Source organism: Miniopterus natalensis, chromosome 1 (genome assembly GCF_054644295.1).
Source record: "Miniopterus natalensis isolate mMinNat1 chromosome 1, mMinNat1.hap1, whole genome shotgun sequence".
Lineage (NCBI taxonomy): Eukaryota > Metazoa > Chordata > Mammalia > Chiroptera > Miniopteridae > Miniopterus > Miniopterus natalensis.
The window spans coordinates 97,288,009-97,309,434 of record NC_142081.1 but is presented as its reverse complement, the minus strand read 5'-3'; the positions used below and the strand labels follow the sequence as shown (position 1 = coordinate 97,309,434).

At 40.4% G+C, this 21,426-nt stretch overlaps 1 protein-coding gene and 1 pseudogene across 1 annotated transcript; one reads left to right on the top strand and one right to left on the bottom strand.

Moving 5' to 3' along the window:
* Nucleotides 1-1,659: 1,659 nt before the first annotated feature.
* On the top strand, nt 1,660-4,808 carry LOC107535181 (ATP synthase peripheral stalk subunit F6, mitochondrial pseudogene; annotated as a pseudogene).
* Nucleotides 2,313-17,756, bottom strand: COX5A (cytochrome c oxidase subunit 5A). Its single transcript, XM_016210538.2, has 5 exons — nt 17,573-17,756; nt 9,601-9,717; nt 7,300-7,421; nt 5,937-6,059; nt 2,313-2,478 (listed from the first exon to the last, which is right to left on the bottom strand). The coding sequence occupies exons 1-4, from the start codon at nt 17,676-17,678 to the stop codon at nt 5,946-5,948; spliced, it is 459 nt and encodes a 152-aa protein (XP_016066024.1). The 5' UTR covers nt 17,679-17,756; the 3' UTR covers nt 2,313-2,478; nt 5,937-5,945.
* Nucleotides 17,757-21,426: the final 3,670 nt, after the last annotated feature.

Below are 21,426 nucleotides of genomic sequence, written 5' to 3'. Positions count from 1 at the left end.
ATATTTTTCCCATTGATTTTCAGGAGGCGGGGAGAGAAACATCCATGTGAGAAACACATGGATTGGTTGCTTTCCGCACAAGCCTGCAACTGAGGTATGTGCCCTTGATTGGAATCAAACCCGAGACCCTTTAGTCTGCAGGCTGATGCTCTAACCAGTGAGCCAAACCAGCTAGGATCATAGGCCATCTTCTTATTTTGTTCTGGGTCCCAGGAAGCAGGAAACAGTCCCTGGTACTTAGGACTTGATCCTATGGTCTGCCTTTGGCTATAGTGCTGCCTTTCCCTTTCCAGGTACTGATTCCTAGCCTGAGTTCCCCTTGGAAGGTGGGCTCTGGCATAGGGTCCTGCACTTGCTGAGATTCTCAATCACAGGGGCCAAGAACGGAGTTATACAACCCCTCCAGTACCTGAGGGTATTGGGCTAGCCATGGGAATTTTCTTGCCCTAATCCCTTCCCCACACCCAGGGATACAGCTCTCAATTTTTTATTTTTGTTTGAAATAAAGTCCTTCATTAGCAAAAGTAAATATGTAAATGAAATTACCATTTAGCTAAAGCCCTGTATAAACAAACACCCCCAATCCTTTAGGCTTCAACTTAAACTATCATTCCCTTTCTCACATTACCCAAATGCAAGTTCACAAAACTTTTCTTTTTTAAAATATGTGTTGATTTCAGAGAGAAGGGAGAGGGAGATATAGAAACATCAAATGAGAGTCACTGATCGTTTGCCTGCTGCACGCACCCTACTGGGGATTGAGCCTGAAACCTGGGCATGTGCCCTGACCAGGAATCGAATCATGACCTCTTGGTTCATGGATCGATGCTTAACCACTGAGCCACACCGGCTGGGCTGTTGTTCACAGAACTTTAAAAATCTGCCATGACACCTTTATATCTGTGATTATTCTGTTTTAATATCCCCCTGCCTCTCACTCTTGAGGTTATGAGGGCAGGACTATGTTGATATTCACTACTGTGGGGGAAGCAACATAAAGAGAATCTGGAGGAAAAACCCCAGGAAACTGGGATGTTATACTACATGGAAGGAGAGGGAAAGAACTGCCCTGCAGAGACAGCAAACCTAAGAGCTATGGACTACTAACTACACATAAATAGATGTATGTGGCTGTTTTAGTTTATTTCACATTTATAATCCTTAAAACAGGGGAGAGGGGAATTTTTGGGAGGGAGTCAGCCTTTTATAAAAGGTCATTTGTGTTAAAACCTTACTGAAACATTTACTAACATTCCCTTACAATGGTTTTAGGAGAAAAGACATCAAAATTTCAACTGACCTGGCAGGTGTAGCTCAATGGATTGAGTGTCATCCCATGAACAAGAGGTGACTGGTTCGATTCCCTATCAGGACACATGCCTGGGTTTTGGGCTCCATCCCCAGTAGGGGGCTTGCAGGAGGCAGCCCATTGATGTTTCTATCTCCCCCCCACCCTTCCTCTAAAAAAAAATGAAAAAAAAAAAAATGAAACAGATGATGAATCTTATGCCCGGCCGGGCGTGGCTGAACAGTTGAGCATTGACCTAGGATCCAGGAGATCACAGTTTGATTCCCGGTCAAGGTACATGCCCAGGTTGCAGGCTTGATCCTGAGCTGGGGGTGTCCAATGATGACTTTCTCATCATTGATGTTTCTATCTCTCTCTCTCGCTTTCCCTTCCTCTCTCTGAAATCAATAAAGATAAATAAATTTTTTTTTAAATTTCAACTGAACATTATCCCTATTCCCCGGATGCTGCAGTCTGAACTGGCTGAAGTAGAAGACACTCAGGCCTAGAACCAATTTATCCAGCAGCTGATATCCAGTATTATGGGACTTCTAAAGAAAGGATTTATTTTATTCTCTCAAGAAGTAAACCCATTTACTTAGTTCTTTAAGCAGAAAGCTTCTAAATCTACAACAACAAATTCTTTGATGCCCAAGGCACTGCCAGGAAAGATCAGGTAGGGAAGGAAAGGGGCACTAAGAGAGAACTGGCTACCCTATAGCACATCCTCAAGACTATCTCAATGACCACTTTTAAACTTTATTTCACTTGTTTTGGGAAGGTACACAATTTGATCTATCCTCAGACAACCAATTCCCTAAGCCCAGGGTTTGCTGGCCCTGTCAACAAGGAAATTCTATATAAATGACTTTTAGCCTTTAGCTATTTTACCAGTCAGTGCACCCAAATATGTTTCTCTAGTGATGGCTTCCAGAAAATTAAAGTTCTCTCAGCACATAAGGTAACAACAAAACTGTGAAACCATTTTCTGCTTTTTAATGTAAACAGATGGAACAGTATCAAATTTAAGTTCAAACTCATTTCCTTTTATTAAAGTTCAAGTTACCATTACATGGTTTGGTACTCAATAAAGGAAAACTTGTTCAAATAAGGTAATATGTTATCATCAGTATTTCCAGGTGATTGTTTACACTCAAGTAGCATTATCAGTAAATCCTTGGGAAGCCTATCTGTAAGAGAAAATATGAACAATTAGCAGGAAATAATGAAAAAGTAGAAATCTTTACAATAACCTTCTTTAGATCAACAGCCCAGGGAAATAACTTCCTCTATGTAGCCTTTTCTGTGCTTTCTTAATCCTGCTATGGTCACCTCACAGGGGGCTATCTGTGGCTCTCTTGTTGTTTATATACCTGGTACTTACTGGGTTAGTCTTCTTTTCCAATCAGAAAAGTATTGGGGAGTTGCTCTTAAATTTTTTTAAAAAAGAAACACATTACTGCAGCAAGAATACATTCTATATAACAAAGATCTTCTGGACTTCTTGCAATAATATTTGATAAAATAAAAATTAAGGCCAAGTGTTTAGATAACCTTTTAAGAGTCCATCATGAAGTATGAACCACAGATAAGAGCTTCAAAAATATAACTTAGGAAATCCTCTATTCTGGATACCTAATTTTCTCTTAGTGCTCAAAGAAATGTTTATAGGTTATAAACCTATAAACCTTTCCATAGGTTATAAAGATGAGCTACCTGACTTCAGGTGATTGTGGACAAAGATAAAAAATTAAGACTTCTCCAAAAAGCAAGCCCCAAAGTGGATTACAGTAAAACCTCAAACATTTTCTGCTTAGTCTGTCAGTAGGAAGACTAAATGTTCACTAATAATATCCTAACCAGGCTCATTAGTTCTTTATCTTGTGAAGGATCTGATATTTAATAGCTCCTCAAATAATTATGAGTCCACTTTTATTTAAGCCTTATTTTTTAACTCTGAGAAATAAGAGTATGACCTTAGTAAATGCCTATGCAGGACATGTGGCATAGTAAGAGCAATGAACTCTGGAGCCAGTCTGCCTGGGTTTAAATGTGCATTATATTACCTTGACTTTGGACAAGGTGCCTCAGTTTCCTCACCAGTAAATAATAAAATAGGAATAGTATAATAACAGTAACCACCTCTTAGGGATGTTTATGAGGATTAAATGAATTAATATTTATATAGTACTTAAAACTGTGCTTGACACATATCAAGAATTACATACACTGCCCTGGCCAGTGTTGCTCAGTGGTTAGAGAGTCAGCCCATGCACAGAAGTGTCGTGAGTTTGATTCCTCATCAAGGGCATGTACCTGGGTTGCAGGTTTGATCCCTGACCCCAGGATGCGTGTGGGAGGCAACCAGTCAATGTATCGCTCTCACATCTATGTTTCTCTCTCTATCCCCTGCTCTTCCCCTCCCTCCCACTCTCTGTAAAAATCAATGGAAAAATAACCTCAAGTGAGGATTTAGGGGGAAAAAGATATACACTAGTATTTGTTAAATAAAATTAAAGTGAGTTATTGCTTATATATTTTCTGTTTTACAAAGGATTTTCTGCACACTGCTCACTACCTAGACAACGTTGTGGCTGGTTTTATTACCTATCTGTCTTTCCACAGAGAACAATAAGCTTTTATTATTGATGAACATTTACTTGACTATTAAATTAAACCTGGGCACACAAAAACAAAAATATCAATTAATAAAACACTGTTGTTAAAAATAAACACATGTATGGTGGCTTTGGCAGCGTGGGACTGAGTGCAAGCAATGGAAAAAATATCCTCAGTAAAAGAATCACCATGATTCTTCAGAGGCTCTTCAGGTTCTCCTCTGTCATCCAGTCTGCAACCTCAGTCCATTTGAGAAGGAATATTGGTGTTACAGCAGTGGCATTTAATAAGGAGCTTGATCCTGTACAGAAACTCTTCGTGGACAAGATTAGAGAATACAAAACTAAGTGACAGTCATCTGGAGGACCTGTTGATGCTGGCCCAGAGTATCAGCAAGACTTGGAAAGGGAGCTTTTTAAGCTTAAGCAAATGTATGGTAAAGCAGACATGAATGCATTCCCTGACTTCAAATTTGAAGATCCCAAATTTGAAGCCATGGAAAAACCCCAGTCCTGAAGAAATGTAAAATTTATTTGGTAATTTGCCCTAGATAAGTGTACAACTGATCAGAAATATCAGAATAAACATACATTTCAACAAAAAATAAATAAACACATGTAGCCCGGCCAGCTTGGCTTGGTGGTTGAGCATTAACCTATGATCCAGGAGATCTTGGTTCAATTCCTAGTCAAGGCACATGCCTAGGCGCTCATCACTGATGTTTCTCTCTCTCTTTCCCCCTTTCTCTTCCTCTCTCTGAAATCAATAAAGATATATTTTTTAAAATAAATAAATAAATAACCACATGTATAAAAGCATGAGCCTGGCCAGGTGTGGCTCAGGGATTGAGCATCCACCTAGGATCCAGGAGACCGAGGTTCAATTCCCCATCAGGGCACATGCCCGGGTTGCAGGCTCCATCCCCAGTGGGAGGCATGCAGGAGGCTGCTGATCAATGACTCTCTCATCATTGGTGTTTCTCTCTCTCTCCCCCTCTCCCTTCCTCTATCTGAAATCAATAAAAGTCCATATATATATATACAAAAAAAAAAAAATACATGAAAAATATCTTGAATGCAGTGAACTACTTTTAGTTTTTGAGAGGTTGATGGGCCGAAATGAGGGAAGGGTATCCAGAGAGCTTCAACTCTAGGTGAAACCAATCATTTCTTGGGGTGGGCGGGGACTGGACATGTGTGACTAAAGCAGATATGGCGAAATAATAATATCTGAAAACCTGGGTGTGGTTACATTTATTCTCTACGCTTTTTTAAAAGAGAAGTTTTTTTTAAAATTGATTCTTTAGAGAGAAAGGAAGGGAGAGGGAGAGAAATAGAAACATCATTGACTGGCTGCCTCCTGCACAGCCCCTGCCAGGGATTGAGCCCACAACCTGGGCATATGCCCTGACCTGGAATTGAATCAGTGACCTCTTGGTTCATGGGTCAACACTCAACCACTGAGCTGCACTGACCAGGCTCTCTATGCTATTCTTTTTTTTTTTAAATCCTTACCTGAGAATATATATTTTTTCCATTGCTTTTTCAGAGAGAGGGGAAGGGGGGGAGGGGAGGAGGAGAGAGAGGGGGAGGGGGAGAGGAACATTGATGTGAGAGAGACAACATCGACTGGTTGCCTCCCACACATGCCCCAGGGCCAGGGATTGAGCCTGCAACTGAGGTATGTGCCCTTGGCTGGAATCAAACCTGGGACCCTTCAGTCTACATGCTGACGTTCTAACCACTGAGCAAACTGGCTAGGGCTCTATGCTATTCTTTATACTTGAAATATTTTATATAGACTTTTTATTAAGGAGACCTTACTTGCCTTTACACCAGTAAGAGAACAATTATAACAGATAAGAATAACAGTCCAAGCTGCTTAGTTATCACCATTGGTATCCTCTAAATCTCTATGCTCATAGCCTCTAACAAGCCCATTAAAAGGTCTTACTCTGAAAACACTGAAATGTCACTCATTCACCCCTCCCTGGATTCTTTACTGCTTTAGTCAGTGGTACGTTGCTTACCGATGGAGTTTATACTTTGTCAAGGCCCAGTTCCTCTGGAGTGGAGATTCCCAGTTCATTTAAAGTTGGTCTAAGTTCCTGGATGACATAAGGGTAGATTTCCTTATGAGGTCCTGCTTTGTCCTGATGGCAAAAAAAAATCACATTTAGCTCTCTGAAAAGCCATCTCTATTTACAAAATGAACCTGAAAATGCTTTTACTCACATATGCAGAGACTACTTTTAACATATTTGTTCCATAAAGAGAGCAACTTTGTGGGCACTAGTCAAGGTAGGTTTTTAAAGACACTTTGGGAATAACTAAGACAATTAGACTAAATCCAGAAAAATTTTTTTTCAAAGCCTCAGTTACTGGAAAACAGGGTGGTGATGACAGAATTTTGTGAAGGTAATTAAACATACCCAGCAGGCAAAAGGAATAATTAACTTAACAGAGGAAAAGTTTTAAAACTTGCTTCCAATTTGAGACCCTAACTGAATTAACTACTGGTGCTGAATGAATTGATAGCCTACAGAACCCTAAATTATCATCCATTGTAGATAAAGTAATCTCACACTTTTTTTTTTTACAGATCTTGAATTTCTATCTTATAGACCACATCCTTTCTTAGAGAGCTACACTTAGAGAATACTTATTTCTAGGGCAAGAGAGTTTTCATGAATACTCACCACAACATACATTAATACCTATATGTTGTCACAAAGTTCCCCAGGGACAAAAAGGACTAAGGACACTGCCAAGCTGCTATTCTTCTGCCTTTAACAAATTCTAAGCTTTCTTAGTTATATTTTTTTAATTATAAAATTCTTGTTTAAAATGAAATGTATTTATTTGCACATTACAGAGAAATCAGAAACTATAATCAAGCAAAAGGGAGAATATGCCCACCTACATTTTCACCTATATATATTTTAATAAAATGGGGTCACACCACAAAAGTGGTTTCATAATTTTCTTTAGTTAACATGCTATAAATATGTTTAATATAAATATGTTTACTGTTAAACACATTTGTGTAATAATAGCCACTTCTGGGAAGTCCCACCTTAAGAAATTACTAACAACATTTAATTTCCTATCACAAATAGCACAAAGATAAATTATAGTTAAACCTTTGTACATCCTCAAGATAAACTCTTAAATGGATGTGCTGAACCAAAGAGTATCAAGCACAAATTTTAAGGCCTGGGATAAATTCTGTCAAACTGCACTGCAAAAAAATTATTAATTGCACTGTACATTCCCTCTAGCTATATAAGAACTAATCTTAGGAATTTTAACAAATTAAAAAATACAGAATATGCTGACATCTAATCACCAGATCACATATTTCCAGAAAAACGTGAGCATTATTTCACTGACCTTAACAACCTCTAGGATGCGAACAGCACTAGCAAAATCATTTAACCGTCTGCATGCCCGCAAAGCAGCATCAATGATTTTGGGTTCTGGAACCAGATCATAGCCAACAAGTGTGTTCATCCCTGTCAAATTAAAAAGAGGGGCCACATCAACCTGAAATATTCTCACTTAAACTATAATTTAGTTATCTATGTTTTTATTAAAACACAAACATGTGATCTTGTCTATTTTGGCCTATGATACTGTGACTTATAATAAATATATATTCGGTCTGTTTCTGGCACAGAACCCCCAACCCTCCTTGGAATCTTCTCAGTGATGAGATCACAATGGTGCCTCTTGTTACATTAAGGAGGTAACTTTTGGACTCCCAAGAGTGGGGGTTGGTTGCCAGAAGAGACCAACTCTGCATAGAAGATTGAAATTTTCGGTTCCACCCCTGATTTCCAAGGAAGGGAGAGGGGCTTTAGGTTGAATTAATTGCCAATGGCCAAAGAATTAGTCAATCATGACTAGGTAATGAAGCCTCCATAAAAACCATAGGAAAGGCCCTTGGTCCTTTTTCAGAGAGCTTCCACACTGAGGTATTATAATGCCTCCATGAGCCACTGTGCAGGCCCCCAAGATCCATGAGAACAGAAGCTCCTTCATTTGGGACCTCATCTTATGTATCTATCTGGCTGATTTGTATCCTTTAACATTTGTAATAAATTGTAAATATAGTGAAGAAACAGGTTTTCTTGAGTTCTGTGAGCCATTTGAACCCAAGGAGGGGGTTGTGAGAACTTCTGATTTGTAGTTGGTAGGTCAGAAGCACAGATGAACCACCTAGGCTTAAAACCAGTCTCTAAAGTGAAGGGTAATCTTGTGAGACTGAGCCCTTTACCTGTGGAATCTGATTCTACTTGTGGGTAAGGTAGATAATGCCATACTGAGTTGAATTCCTGGACACCCTGCTGGCATCCAGATTTGTTTCTTGGTGTAGGAAAGCCTCCACACACACATTGGAATTGGGTCCTGGAACCCATCAGGCCTCTATTCTCTTATCTATAAAATGAGAGAATCTACTTTTAACAAATCCTAGATGATAAGATCATAATGACTCTTCCACAATAAATAAGTGGAAAGAAGTATGTAGTAGCCTGTGTAATGAAGAAAAACAAACATTTTCAAACAAGAGGATCATTTTCAACTCGTATCTTTAACTCTTAGTACAATGTATGCACTTTGATTGCTTTAAAATAGATTTGATTGGGAAGTAATCTAAAAACAACCAGAGAAATGCTAAAGGAGAGTTAATGAAGCTCAAATGAAGACATTAAAGATACATAGAGAAACATTAGTGCACAGACTCAAATATTCAACCAGAAAAACGGTTGGGCATGATTACTTTCAGCTTTGCACAAAATAAGACATAAAATTTAAATTCTCTTAACAGAAATGCAGAATTTCTGTTCTTTTAATTACTTCTCAAAATTATTAAATAAGTATTTCCTTGGTTGCAGCAAAATGGAGCCATTACATTCCTGCAGAGAAATTTGAAGCACTTAGGTTTCTCGCTTTTATTTTATAATATTTAAACAAAGGACACCAGTTACTATAATGCTAGAATATAGTCACAGAGACTGAATTCTTGGTCTGAGATAAACTGCCTACACCTTAAGTTATCTACGTTACTAGTCTAACTATTAGACTAGTTATCATTAATGCTACTTACACATGGTTAAATGCACATCTATAAGTTTAGGAAAAATAAGTTCTAGCTCACTTAGACTGGACAGTTATTCGGGCAAGACAAATCATAACTGAGAATAAAAATAACAAAAAACCCAAATTATGACTAAGAAGGGAGAAGAACCAAATGACTACTTGCATAAATTATCTAAAAGATACAAAATTTAACTCCTGCTCACCCTGACCTATCATTCAATTAGAGGTCATTTTGACTCCCAGGAAACATTTTTGGTTGTCACAACTGGGGTGGGGTGGGGGGTGGCACCTAGTGGGTAGAAGCCAAGGATGCTGCTAAACAAGTTACAATGCAAAGGACAACACTTGCAACAAAGATCTATTATCTAACACTAACTATGAATTGTGCCTGCTTTAAAACCTTGCTTTACAGGAAATACTATGGAAGCTATAATGTTTTCTAACTGCAAGTTGCAGGAGAGTACTTAGTTTACATGATACATGTTTTCAAAATAGTTGCTTTTAACAAAGTAATGAAAGACTACAAAGCAGTTCATAATTCTATACCAAAATAGACAAAATAGACTGTCCAGCAGTCTATATCCCAATTACCTTTACGCAATTCCCAGGCATCAATATCTGGCTTGTTGAAGTATGTCACCCAGCGAGCATCAAATTCCTCATCTGTCTCATGTGACCCGTGGGAGTAGCAGCGAACTGACTGGATAGCTACAATGGAGAAAGAATAACTGCAGTGTACAGAAGCAGTACTTGATAAATCCTGTCAATACATTAAGGGTTTTTTGTTTGTTTTCTTTTTTTATTGTGTTAAAACACATATAACATCTACCATCCTAAACATTTTTAAGTATACAGTTCAGTGGCATTTAAATACATTCAATGTAGTCCGGCCGGCTGAGCTCAGCGGTTGAGCACTGACCTATGATCTAGGAGACTGAGGTTTGGTTCCCCATCAGGGCACATGCCCGGGCTGTGGGCTTGATCCCCAGTACGGGATGTGCAGGAGGCAGCCAATCAATGACTCTCTCATTACTGATGTTTCTATCTCTCTCTTCCTCTCTCTGAAATCAATAAAGACATATTAAAAAAAAAGTAAACAAAAAAATAAAAATAAATACATTCAATGCATTAAGTTTTGAATCAACTGTATGTCACAGTAGAAAAATTATTCAGCAGGTCAAATGTCAAATCTTATGTATTGATATGAAAAAAAATCTTAAAAATTAAACAAAGAAAAGCAGAACAAAAAGTACTATGGGTGTATGTTTATGCTTTCCCCCCTAATGTGTAATGCTAGCTTGAAATTGTTAACATTGGTTATCTCTGAAAGGAAAAACCTTATTTCTTTATACACTTCCAAAATGTCTGAATTTTTACAATAAACAGAGAATTAAATCCTAATTTAAAATAATGCTCATTCTAAAACTTATTCTGAAATTCATTCATTTTTTAAAATTTACTGATTTGAGAGGGAGAGAGAGGGAGGGAGGAAAGGGGGCAAGAGAGAGAGAAACACTGATTTATTCTTCCTCTTATTTATGCATTCACTGGTTGACTCTTGTGTGTGCCCTGACAAGGGATCAAACCCACAACCTTGGTGTATAGGGATGACGCTCTAACCAACTGAGCTACCTGGTCAGGACTTCATTCTAGTACTTAAGCAAATTTATAAGATATATTTTTGATAAAAATTTTTAAATCTTATGTTTTCTATTAAATTATATTCCAAAATAAATTACATATCCTGACAAAGCAATAGTAATTTAAAAACTGTTTTATCACACTACAGCTCCCTCCCCATAAATTTTGATAAACATGCCCTTTGACTTACACCCAATAAAAAAAATACTTTATAAGATTTCTAAGAAGTGAGATTTAAAAAAATATAAGTGTCAAGAAAACAAGACACACTTAGCATTCTGCTCCCAATCATTACACCCTTTGTAGCACCATATGAAAGCCTTTCCATTTTAGTTACTGCCTGTCAGTTGGACATTGAATTAGGAGTTGGCTCTTTCTAAACAGCCTCTGTATGGTAGGGGCTGGGGGAGAAGGAAATTTTACCTTTGGGTTTTAGGAAGCAGCAGAGCCTAGAAGCATCCAACCACAAGTTAACTTGTTTTATTTTCCTTATTTGTAAAATGCAGATACCATTACCTTAGCAGATTATGATGATTAAAAATGAAGGCCAGAGCCCTGGGTCGGGTAGTGGGTTTGATCCCTGATCAGGGAACATATAAGAATCAACCAGGGAATGTGTAAATAAGTGAAACAATAATCAATGTTTCGGTTTTTCTCTCCCTAAAATCAATCAATAAAAAAATTATAAAAGGCCAGGTAACAGTGCCTAGGACTTGGTACTTTGTAGGTAGATACTCAATAAATGGTAGCTATAAATTAATCCTTATCTAAAAATGTCTTAATTGATCTATTTATGAAAATCATAATTTATAGAAATAAAACATTCTTCAAATTGCATTTTCTGTTAGATGAATTAGACAAGCTTGGTATAGTTTCTAGTTATTGTTAAAGGCTTATCAAACAAACAAACAAAAAAAGCAACAAACAAAACAAAAAAACAAAATACTGCGCGCACACACACACACACACAGAGCAAGCCCTGGCCCAGTAGGTCAATTGGTTGGAGTACCAACCTGATATGCCAAGGTTGTGGGCACATACAAGAGTCAAAATGCATAAATAAGTGGAATAACAAATCAATGTTTCTTTCTCAAAAATTCAATTAAAAAATTTTAAAAAGGATTGAGCAAAAAAGGAAAAAAAAAAGAGAGAGAACTCATGAACATGGACAACAGCAGTGATTGCTGGGGTTTTGGGAGGATAGAGGTGGAAGAGGGCATGGAGGGGATAAAGGGTGATGGAAAATATTAAAATTAAATTTAAAAAACCAAAAACTATGCAGAAACCTCTGGGCTCTAAGTGTACTCTGAAATTTAAATGTTAGGTATATCCCATACATCTTTAATGCTCTAACTGGCAAGAGAGTGCAGAAAAATGAAAGAAAATAAGAAAAAGAGAGAAAGAAAACAAAAAGAGGAAAAGATGGAATACTAGCCAGTTCTGCAGATCAAGCAAAAGGATAAATTGCCATTTGAACCTATAGCAAAATACCTGTCATTAGTCACAGAGGACCACAGCACAAGTCCCAATCTTACCAGAGACCTAAATTTCTACAATCTGAGCCCAGAATGAAGTGGGACATGTATATAAATGGGCTGGAATTGGGTACTCTTTAATTTCTATGATAAGAAAAAAGAATGACTCTCTAGACCTAAAAGTATTTTAAGTGCAAACATTTAGTCAAAACTATATGAATATATGAATAGTTAATAACTCTTACAGGATTAATACTCACATTTAACAAATCCGAAAGCATAGATCACAACAAGGCTCCTACCCACTGTTACCAAAAATGTATAAGCTACTTTTTTCAAAATCTAAAGTTATCCTTACTAAATACTTAAAGTGCAAGTGTAAAATGGTACAACCAATTTGGAAGGCTGTTTAGCAGTTTATTATCAAGTTAAACACACATCTACCATACGACCCAGTAATTCCACTTTGAGCATTTACCCAAGAAATATGAAATATATGCATTCCCTCACCAGAGGTAATTACTAAGTATATCTTTCTTACCACCCAGAAAAGTGTTTCACAATAACCAATTCTTTTTTTTTTTTATCCTCACCCAAGGATACTTTTTCCATTGCTTTTCAGAGAGTGGAAGGGGGGAAAGGGGGAGAGACAGTGAGAGAGAGGGGGGGGGGAGGGGGGGGAGGGAGGGAGGGAGGAACATCGATGTGAGAGAGACACATCAATTGGTTGCCTCCTGCAAGCGCCCCTACCAGGGCCAGCGATCGAGCCTGCAACCAAGGTACGTGCCCCTGGATAGAATTGAACCAGAACCCTTCAGTCCACAGTCCAACGCTCTAACCACTGACCCAAACTGGCTAGGGCAATAACCAATTCTTTTGCTCACTGCTGGGCATGGATTTCATCAGATGACTGGTAGCTTTGTATTGTTTTCTAACTGTGAAAAAGATGACCAGCAAGTGCAAATCCCAGTCAAGGAGATCAATGGATCACTTTCAATATTTGTTTACCTTCCTTCTGGGGAGTCCCAAGTTACAAACTGGTTGCACAGTGGAACCTCGGTTCTCGAACTTAATTAGTCCCAGAAGGCTGTTTGAGAAGCCATTTGTTCAAAAACTGAATCATTTTCCCCCTATTAGAAATAATGTAAATTGAATTAGTTTGTTCCAGACTCCCAAATGATTCTGTTTTAACCTTTCTTACATATGCTACACATGTCTAATGAACTGTCTGATCTATAAACAAACACTTCTTTTCTTAAAGTTATCAAATCACCCTCTACTAGCCTTAAGAAAAATCACTTTCAGCACTCGTTCCAGGGGTGTCTTTCAGGAAGTCAGCATGCAGCGTCTTCCCTTTTTCATGTACCACTGTTTCAAAATGCTATTTTGGGATAACCACTTTTCATTTATTAAAATCAACAACAGCTTTTCTACTCTTCAACTGCCTGTGATCATTGTTTTTCACACCCTTAGCAACATTAGCATTTGTTTAATTAATGTTTTTTATTTTAGAGACAGAGGAAGGGAGAGGGAGAAACATTGATCAGCAGCCTCCTACACACCCCCTACTGAGGATCAAGCCTACAACCTAGGAACGCGCCCAGACCAGAATCCAACCACCAATCTTTTGGTGCATGGGGTTATGTTCAACCAACTGAGCCACACCAGCCAGGGCAACATTAGCATTCTTGACAACCCCTTTATGTTTTATAACTGTGCTAATCATCCATTTTGCCAGCAACAAAAGCAAAAACCAAACCAAACCAAACAAATTCACAGCACAATTTCCTGAAATGTTAACAACACGAGGTTTAGCAGTAAACTGACTCACATTCTCTCCTGAGACAAGAGCCTGAGCGACACTTTTTGTCATGCTGATGTATCAGCATGAAAGTATGGTGAGGTAGAGAACTGAAGTTCTGCTCCACAACCAAGACATTTTTTTATGTGAACAACTTGGTGGAGAACCAGAACCAAATTGTTCAACATGGGAGATGTTTGAGAACTGAGGTTTGAGTGTATTCAACAACTTTTTAGAACACCAAGCATAAACCAGGAATACACATCCCTTCCAGGAGGCAAAGATTCTCCCATCTCCCACATGGTTTAAACTATATTCCCAATTCCAGTAATGGGTAGAGTAGGATCTGTTCTCATAGCTATGAACATGCCGCGTCATACTTAACATTTTGATTTTTAGGTAAACTGTATAGGCATTCCCTCCCTCCCCGCCACTGATAGCTTTTCCACCAAATTTTGAGGTTTGTAAGGCAAACTACTTTAGAAAACAACTGCTCAGTGCTTTCATACAACCTGAAGGTTCCAGAGTAAAAAAGGGGAAAGCAGCTGTAAAAAAACTGAGACATTTCTACAGCCTCAATCTAAAACGCTATTTCTAATACTGCTTTTTGGCATTCAGTTAAGCACAAGAAGAAGAAGAGGACGAAGAAAAGGAGGAGGAGGAGGAGGAGGAGGAGGAGGAGGAGGAGGAGGAGAAGGAGGAGGAAGAGGAGGAAGAGGAGGAAGAGGAGGAAGAGGAAGAGGAAGGAGGAGGGGAAGGAAGAAAGGAAGGCAGGAGAAGGGAAAGGAGAAGAGGGGAAGAGAAGGAAGGGAAGAGGAGAGAAAGAAGCTGCTGCTGCTGGCATATTTAGGAAAATTAAGGAGCTCATTAATCCCTTTGGTTTAATCAGATAGCTTTCCATTTAATAATCAGCTGGAACAAGGCCCAAAGAATGAACATTTTGGTGGTGATTCTAGGAGTAAGAGAAAGCAGCAATTAATGGAAAGGATACATGAACAGACTCAAAGGCAGAACCCTGAGGTGCAAGGCTTAAAAGTAGGCATGGATCTTGGGGCCCGAATGCCGAAAATCTAGAAATGTGGAAGTGGTGCAAAAAAGAGGGTGGAAAGGTGAAAAAAAGTACCACTTATATTCAGCCCTGCACCAAGAAACAGAAAAAGAAAACTCCTCCCACCCTTCTCAAATTATCCTGTAGGAGCCAGGATTGTGTAGGTTTTAAGGGTTAACTAGAGCCCGGCTGGGCATGGCTCAGCGGTTGAGCGTTGACCTAGGATCCAGGCGATCGGGTTCGATTCCCGGTCAGGGCACATGCCTGGGTTGCAGGCTCGATCAATGACTCTCTCATCATTGATGTTTCTATCTCTCTCTCTCCCTCTCCTTTCCTCTCTCTGAAATCAATAGATATATTTAAAAAAAAAAAGGGTTAACTAGAGACTCTAGCTGTTGTTTAAAACATTTTAATTACCTAATTCAGCAGTTACTGGAACACAATTGTTTCAAGTTGGAGACTTCTTCATGGGCCAAATTTGGGTTGCTACTTAACTAGAGCAAACTTGAGGCCACTCAGGTTAACCTTTCCAGAGCTCTTTAAAATATTCTTTCATTTGACCTTGGATCACCTCATACAAGAACCTTAATACTTTCTGACTTTCAATTGCATAGAATCTCTTTAATCTCATACCTATAATATGCAAAAGTGAAATTCACTATAATAAAGCAATTATGTGTTAAGCATTAGTGCCAGACAAGATGCTAAGGGCTACCTTATCTCACGGAAACCTCACCACTACCAAATATTATCCTGATTTTAGAGAAGAGGCAACTGAGTGTTAAGGTTAACATGTCCAAGGTCACAGGGCTAGAAAGCAGCTGACACAGCTGTAAACAATACTGACTCCTTGTGGCAAATATTTAGGCCTAAGGGACAAACATCTAAAATACAACTTTCTGTTTATGAATTAAACTCTAAGAGTAGGAATAGAACACATAAGAGATAAACCATTATGTCCAAACTTACTAAGAAAAAAAGAATCCCCTTAATTTACAGTTTGCCAAAAACCTCTGGTTTTTTCCTTGACCTGCCACAAAATATAATTCTTTTGAAGGTCATAAAAACCTCCCCAAAATGTGTCTATATGAAAAAATTAGTGTTTCCTCCTTTCACATTTAAATAAGGAAAGAATAAAAAAACATAAAGCCTGAAAAACATCAGGATGAGCCAAAAATAACTATGGCTAAGAAACAGAAAATGGTTTTACCACTAATTAAGGTGTCAGATTCCCAAGATGGGCTTTGGTTTCCTCTTCCTTAAAATAAAATGGTCTCCATGGTCTCTGAAGTGCATGCCAACCTTACCATTCTGATAAATTATAGAAAATAAAGTCTAAATTGAATGGAGTGAAACATATTCCTTAGGTGAGGTGTCTACTTAAAACACTCAAAATAGCCAAGAAAATCTTATTGGTTTTGAGTTTCTGAGTTCATATGTTAAAATATGTATGTTTAGGGGCTAAATGATGGAGCATATACACCTATCATGGACCAAGATCAAACTGCAGTTACAATAATCAAAATTATAGTGCTGGCTCGGCGGGGCGTGGCTCAGCAGTTGAGCATCAACCTAAGATCCAGGAATTCAGGGTTTGATTCCCCGTCAGGGCACATGCCCCGGTTGCGGGCTAGGCAGCCGGATCAATGACTCTCTCATCATTGATGTTTCTCTCTCTCTCTCTCTCTCTGAAATCAATAAAGATATATTTAAAAAAATAAATAAATAAAGTTATAGCGCTAGACAGTCACTGGGAACACATATATTGGGGAAGGAAAAATAAGAGACAGGAATCAGCACATTTCATACTCCAACAACTAGGCTTCTAACCCGAAGCAAACAATAAAGTGCCCCCCCCCCCCCGCCCCAGTCTGTAGAACCCAGTATTCCTGGTCTGCGGTACCCCATTTTCGAAACAGTAACATTCTTATCACCTATTCGCGCTCTTTCAGACCTAAGGAAACAACCACACACGTCGATCTCTCGTAAACGTGGAATAATTAGATCGTGGCATAGCAGTCTCTAAAAATTAACAACGGTCTGTGAAGGTGACCCACAAAACGCCTACCGAGAAATGCCTTATTTTAAAAAAATGTATACTGTGCCCCACAAGGAGGCATATTGTATTCTCGAAAGACCCTGGAGGCAGCGGTGCCCGGCTCCTCTGAGGGCCCTCTCCCGCCCCTACGCTGAGCAGCGCGCCAGGCGGCTCAATGTCACCTTCGCCAAAGCGCTGATGGCGGCGGACACTCCCAATCAGGTGGCCGCAGGGGTCTGCGCCGGGGTATTACGGTCACGCCCCGAGGACCGAAGGGGTCGGATTGACGCGGGAGGTGCGCTGGGAACCCTCCTTGGCGCCTACAGCACGTCCACACCTGACCGGTCCGCGGTGCCCACACAAGGAAGTCGCTCTGAGGTAGGCCCCAGGGGCGCGTCCTCGCGTTCTCCGCACCCGAAGGCGACGGACAGGACGCCAGCGACCACTAGGTTCGGACGCCCGCCGGCCGGGCAGCATAGGCCGCGGGGCGAGCCTGTCCTCGCGTGGCGGCGGGGGCCCAGGTCACCGCAAGGACACGCGGGCGCAGGAGCGGACCTTACCCGCAGCGGGGCCGGGGCCCGGGGCGGGGTGCAGGAGACCTCGAGGGCTGGCCCGGGCGACTGCAGCTGCTGCTACGGCGCAGCGGCGGAGACCGGGGCCGAGCATGACGGCGATGGCGGCGCGCAGGCTGAGGCTGAAGAGAAGCCGGCTGCAGGTTCCGTCGTTCCGGAGACCGCGGGGGTGGGACTCACGCCCGGACGCGCAGAGGGCGGAGCATGAGGCCCCACCCGCTACGTTGCTCCCTTTTCCGCTGGAGGAAGCGCCACATGGCCCTAGGCTACGGCGTCGCGCTGAGGACAAACCGTTTTGGTGCCATATTGAACTAGGTCTCTGGTTCAGTGGCCCTGTGCTGACATCATGGAGCAAAAATGGAGGCAAGGGGCAGAGTGAGTGGTGGACAATATCGTGGTTGAATTCCGGCTGGGGCGGGGGGGGGGGGGGCTACTCCATCACCTCGAAATGTGAATAACAATAATAACGACAAGTTAAAATAAAAATACCTCTGCTTCCTCCTACCCCCGTTTGAGCCTAAAATAAGAGAACGACTGGGGGAGGGGAAAGCAACTGTTTACATATAAATTATTAGTAACTGTTCTTATGTCATAAATCTCAAGCATTAAAAAAATGAGTCTAGCCCTGGCTGATGTGTCTCTGTTGGTTGAGCTCCTCCCGTGCACCAAGAGGTCCCCCGTTAGATTCCAGGTCAGGGCACAAGCCTAGGTTGCAGGCTCCATCCCTGGTAGGGGGTGTGCAGGAGGCAGCTGAATGAAGTTTCTCTCATTGATGTTTCTCTAAAACCAATAAAAACATTAAAAAAAAAAAAATTAGTCCAACCACTTTACTTTACAAATAAGGAAACAGGCTTAGAAATTAGATTGCTTGCAGACAATCAAGGCTCTATTCACCAGATCCCCAATTCGGAGGACTCACCTGAATATTTCTGGCCAAACTCCACCCACAATGCTAAATTCCCAGGCTTTTATGATAGAATCTGGCCTCACTAACTGAAACCTGGACAACAATGGGTCTGGGCTGTGTGTCACCACTTGAGACAATTAAGCAGAGACAGGGTTGAATTGTATATGAGCATTTATTCCAATATTGCTGGCAAATTGGGAGAGCGGTAATGGTCATCCACAAAAATCTGCTCTGCTGCTGCAGCCCCCCCCCCCCCATAAGTCAGCTGACATTGGGTAGAAGGACAAAGATTACATGGGAAAATAGGAATTACAGGCATGGGGAAGTAGGCAAGGTGGGTTGAGTGTGGGAAAGGGTTCATAGAGGGAGGGTGCCTTGGGGACCCAGGTGGGCCGTTCCAGGACCAGGTTACAGGCAATGTGGGCTGGGGGTTGCAATGGGCAGGTGCTCCAGGATTCCACTGTTTTGGGAACAAGGTTGTTAATCTGTCCATGATGATAGGCAGTTCTTGGAAAAAGAGAATAAACTGCATTCCAAGGATAATTTCCAGCCAGGTTAGAAAGTGCTTTTTCTAATTAGAACAGAATAATCACAGTTAACAGAACATGATTAATATTTCTTGTAACTATAGCTACCAACCACGGTCAAGAGAACATGATCAACATCTCTGCCCCTAACATAACTACATCTTGACTTTGAGCTGCTCTGCACTTTTCCCAGGTCTGAATTATCTCACTGACATCCTGAGGTAATGAGACAGTTTCTTTTGTCTTGGGATTCCTCATTTCTATCCCTGTACTCAATGAGGAAAGAAAAAATGGACATTCAGTCTCCTCTTCCTCACTCCAGGCCCTGTCTCCTGGTCATCAGCATCTGCCTTTTTCTTTTGCCTCCCTAGCAGTATGGCTTTAGGGGTTACCAGCCTGTCTGGTGTGGATGACTGGGGCCACATGCTTACTTAACTAGCTCAAGGAAGGCCGACATGGCGGCGATGCAAACCCAGAGACCTAAGGTAAAGACAAAGGATGGTCTGAAATTAAAACTTTTTAAACTAAAGCAGTTTGTGGTAGGTAGTCATGTCCTAGGCTGGTGCCTTTTCTGACCAAGGTCAATGTTTCCCTTAACTGAATCTGTCTGTTGTCATTTTGCATCTATGATAATGTATCTTTGGAATGTCAAAGTAATTTTCTTTTTTATGGACCCCTCAAAGCACAGGCACTGCTCTGTAGAGGCCACAAATCCCCTCATTGTTATTGAGTTAATTGTTGACTGTTAACTATCTTACACCCATCTAAGTGAAAAAGTGTGTGTCTATCATTTTACTTTTTACCCAACCCCAGAGGTTTCTTCTCTTTGCTTTCTCCTGCCTCCCTAACCTATCACCAATAGGTTTCATAAAACCCACTGACATCTCCTCTTTTAATTGTAATACATAAAATAAGGTGTAAAACTGCTATTCTCTGGAGCATTATCTCAATCCACTGAGATTTTGCTTCCTAGCAATTGTCAATAGTTTTGGCTCAAATAAACACAAAAATTCTTCACAGGTTTGAATATTTCTTACTTTGACACTGGAAAAAGGATAAACAAACTTTTTTCAAATCACCTGCCCTCAACTTCTCCCACCAACCTAACCAAAGAACACGTGGGAAGGCTTTGACCTCTTTGCATTTCAATTAATATTCATCAAAATTATTATAGATACCTGAAATACCAGAAAAGGTGTTATCAGACAGCCCCCTGAGTTGCAGGGAGAGAGCTGTCCCCTCCTCAGTTTTTGTCAGTCTCATAGGAAAGGTTTCACATCAGTGACACCAGACAGCAGTGTTGCAGTAAAGTGAATTTATTAAAGAAGTAAAGCAAATAAATTTATCAAAGAAGCAAAGCAAGTAGATCTATCAAAATACACCTGGCTTAAGGCATATGTAGGCTTCTCAGCTAATCTGAGAAGCCCTGCCTGGTAGAGGTTTAGACTTTTATACTTTTCTGTCTACAGGTTTTAAAATTTCTCTGCTGGACCCCAGCTGGTTTGGCTCAGTGGTTAGAGTGTCAGCCTGCAGACTGAAGGGCCTTGGGTTTGATTCTGGTCAAGGGCATGTACATTGGTTGTAGGCTCCATCCCTGGCCCTGCTTGGGGTGAGTTCGGGAGGCAACCAATCAGTGTGTCTCACATTGATGTTTCTCTCTCTTTCTCTCTCCCTTCCACTTTCTCTGAAAAGGAAAGAAAAAAATATCCTCAGTGAGGATAAAAAAAAAAAATTCCTCTGTAGGATATCTTGCTAGATCTCAAGGTCTCCCTTTGCCTTTCTTATGACTTTCGCAGAATTTATGAGAAACTTCTGGAGATTTTATCTTGACAAGCCCTAAGACTGATGGCTTCTCTGTTTAAAGAGTGAGATAAAACTCCCTCTTCTCTCCCCGTTCCCCATAACAGCTGACTTCTTTGTTTAGTGGGTGAAATAAAACTCTCCCTTCTTTCCTTTCCCCTTCTCCCCTCCTTTCCTGCATTCTCTGGATAGGGAGGAGAGGTATTAACCATTTGCTCTCAAGTGTCCTTGGTTCAGGGAAAATAAGGGCTTGCTGCAAACTGGCTACAAGATGCCCAAACCGTTTGGCCTTGTTTAGTTTAGGGTTTTTTTTTTTTTTTTTTCAGTTTCCCTACTCCACTTGCCCCGGAATTTTCCTAGCTTCTTGCTATCCTGTTACAAAATCCCCAAGAGCCAGAAGCTCAGGGTGTGTTCAGGGCTCCCACTTTTGAGAAAATACTGGAGTATATTCCAACTGAATCCTAACTGGTCACTCTGCTGTCCGTTTCTCCACTTTGCCTACAGTGCCTTAGATTGGCTACTAGAGTGTTGTTGTTTAATTCAATTATGACTATAATTTATGATGTGTCATTGCATACTCAAACTATTTATTATCCCATCTAAGCCTC

What these genes read in the sequence shown, in the direction of transcription:
- COX5A (XM_016210538.2), bottom strand. Translation starts at nt 17,678, where the DNA reads ATGCTCGGCCCCGGTCTCCGCCGCTGCGCCGTAGCAGCAGCTGCAGTC. An exon ending in TGCCTGGGAATTGCGTAAAG is followed by an intron (nt 7,422 to 9,600) that starts GTAATTGGGATA and finishes TTAATTTGACAG; the next exon opens with GGATGAACACACTTGTTGGC. An exon ending in GCATCCTAGAGGTTGTTAAG is followed by an intron (nt 6,060 to 7,299) that starts GTCAGTGAAATA and finishes TTTTGCCATCAG; the next exon opens with GACAAAGCAGGACCTCATAA.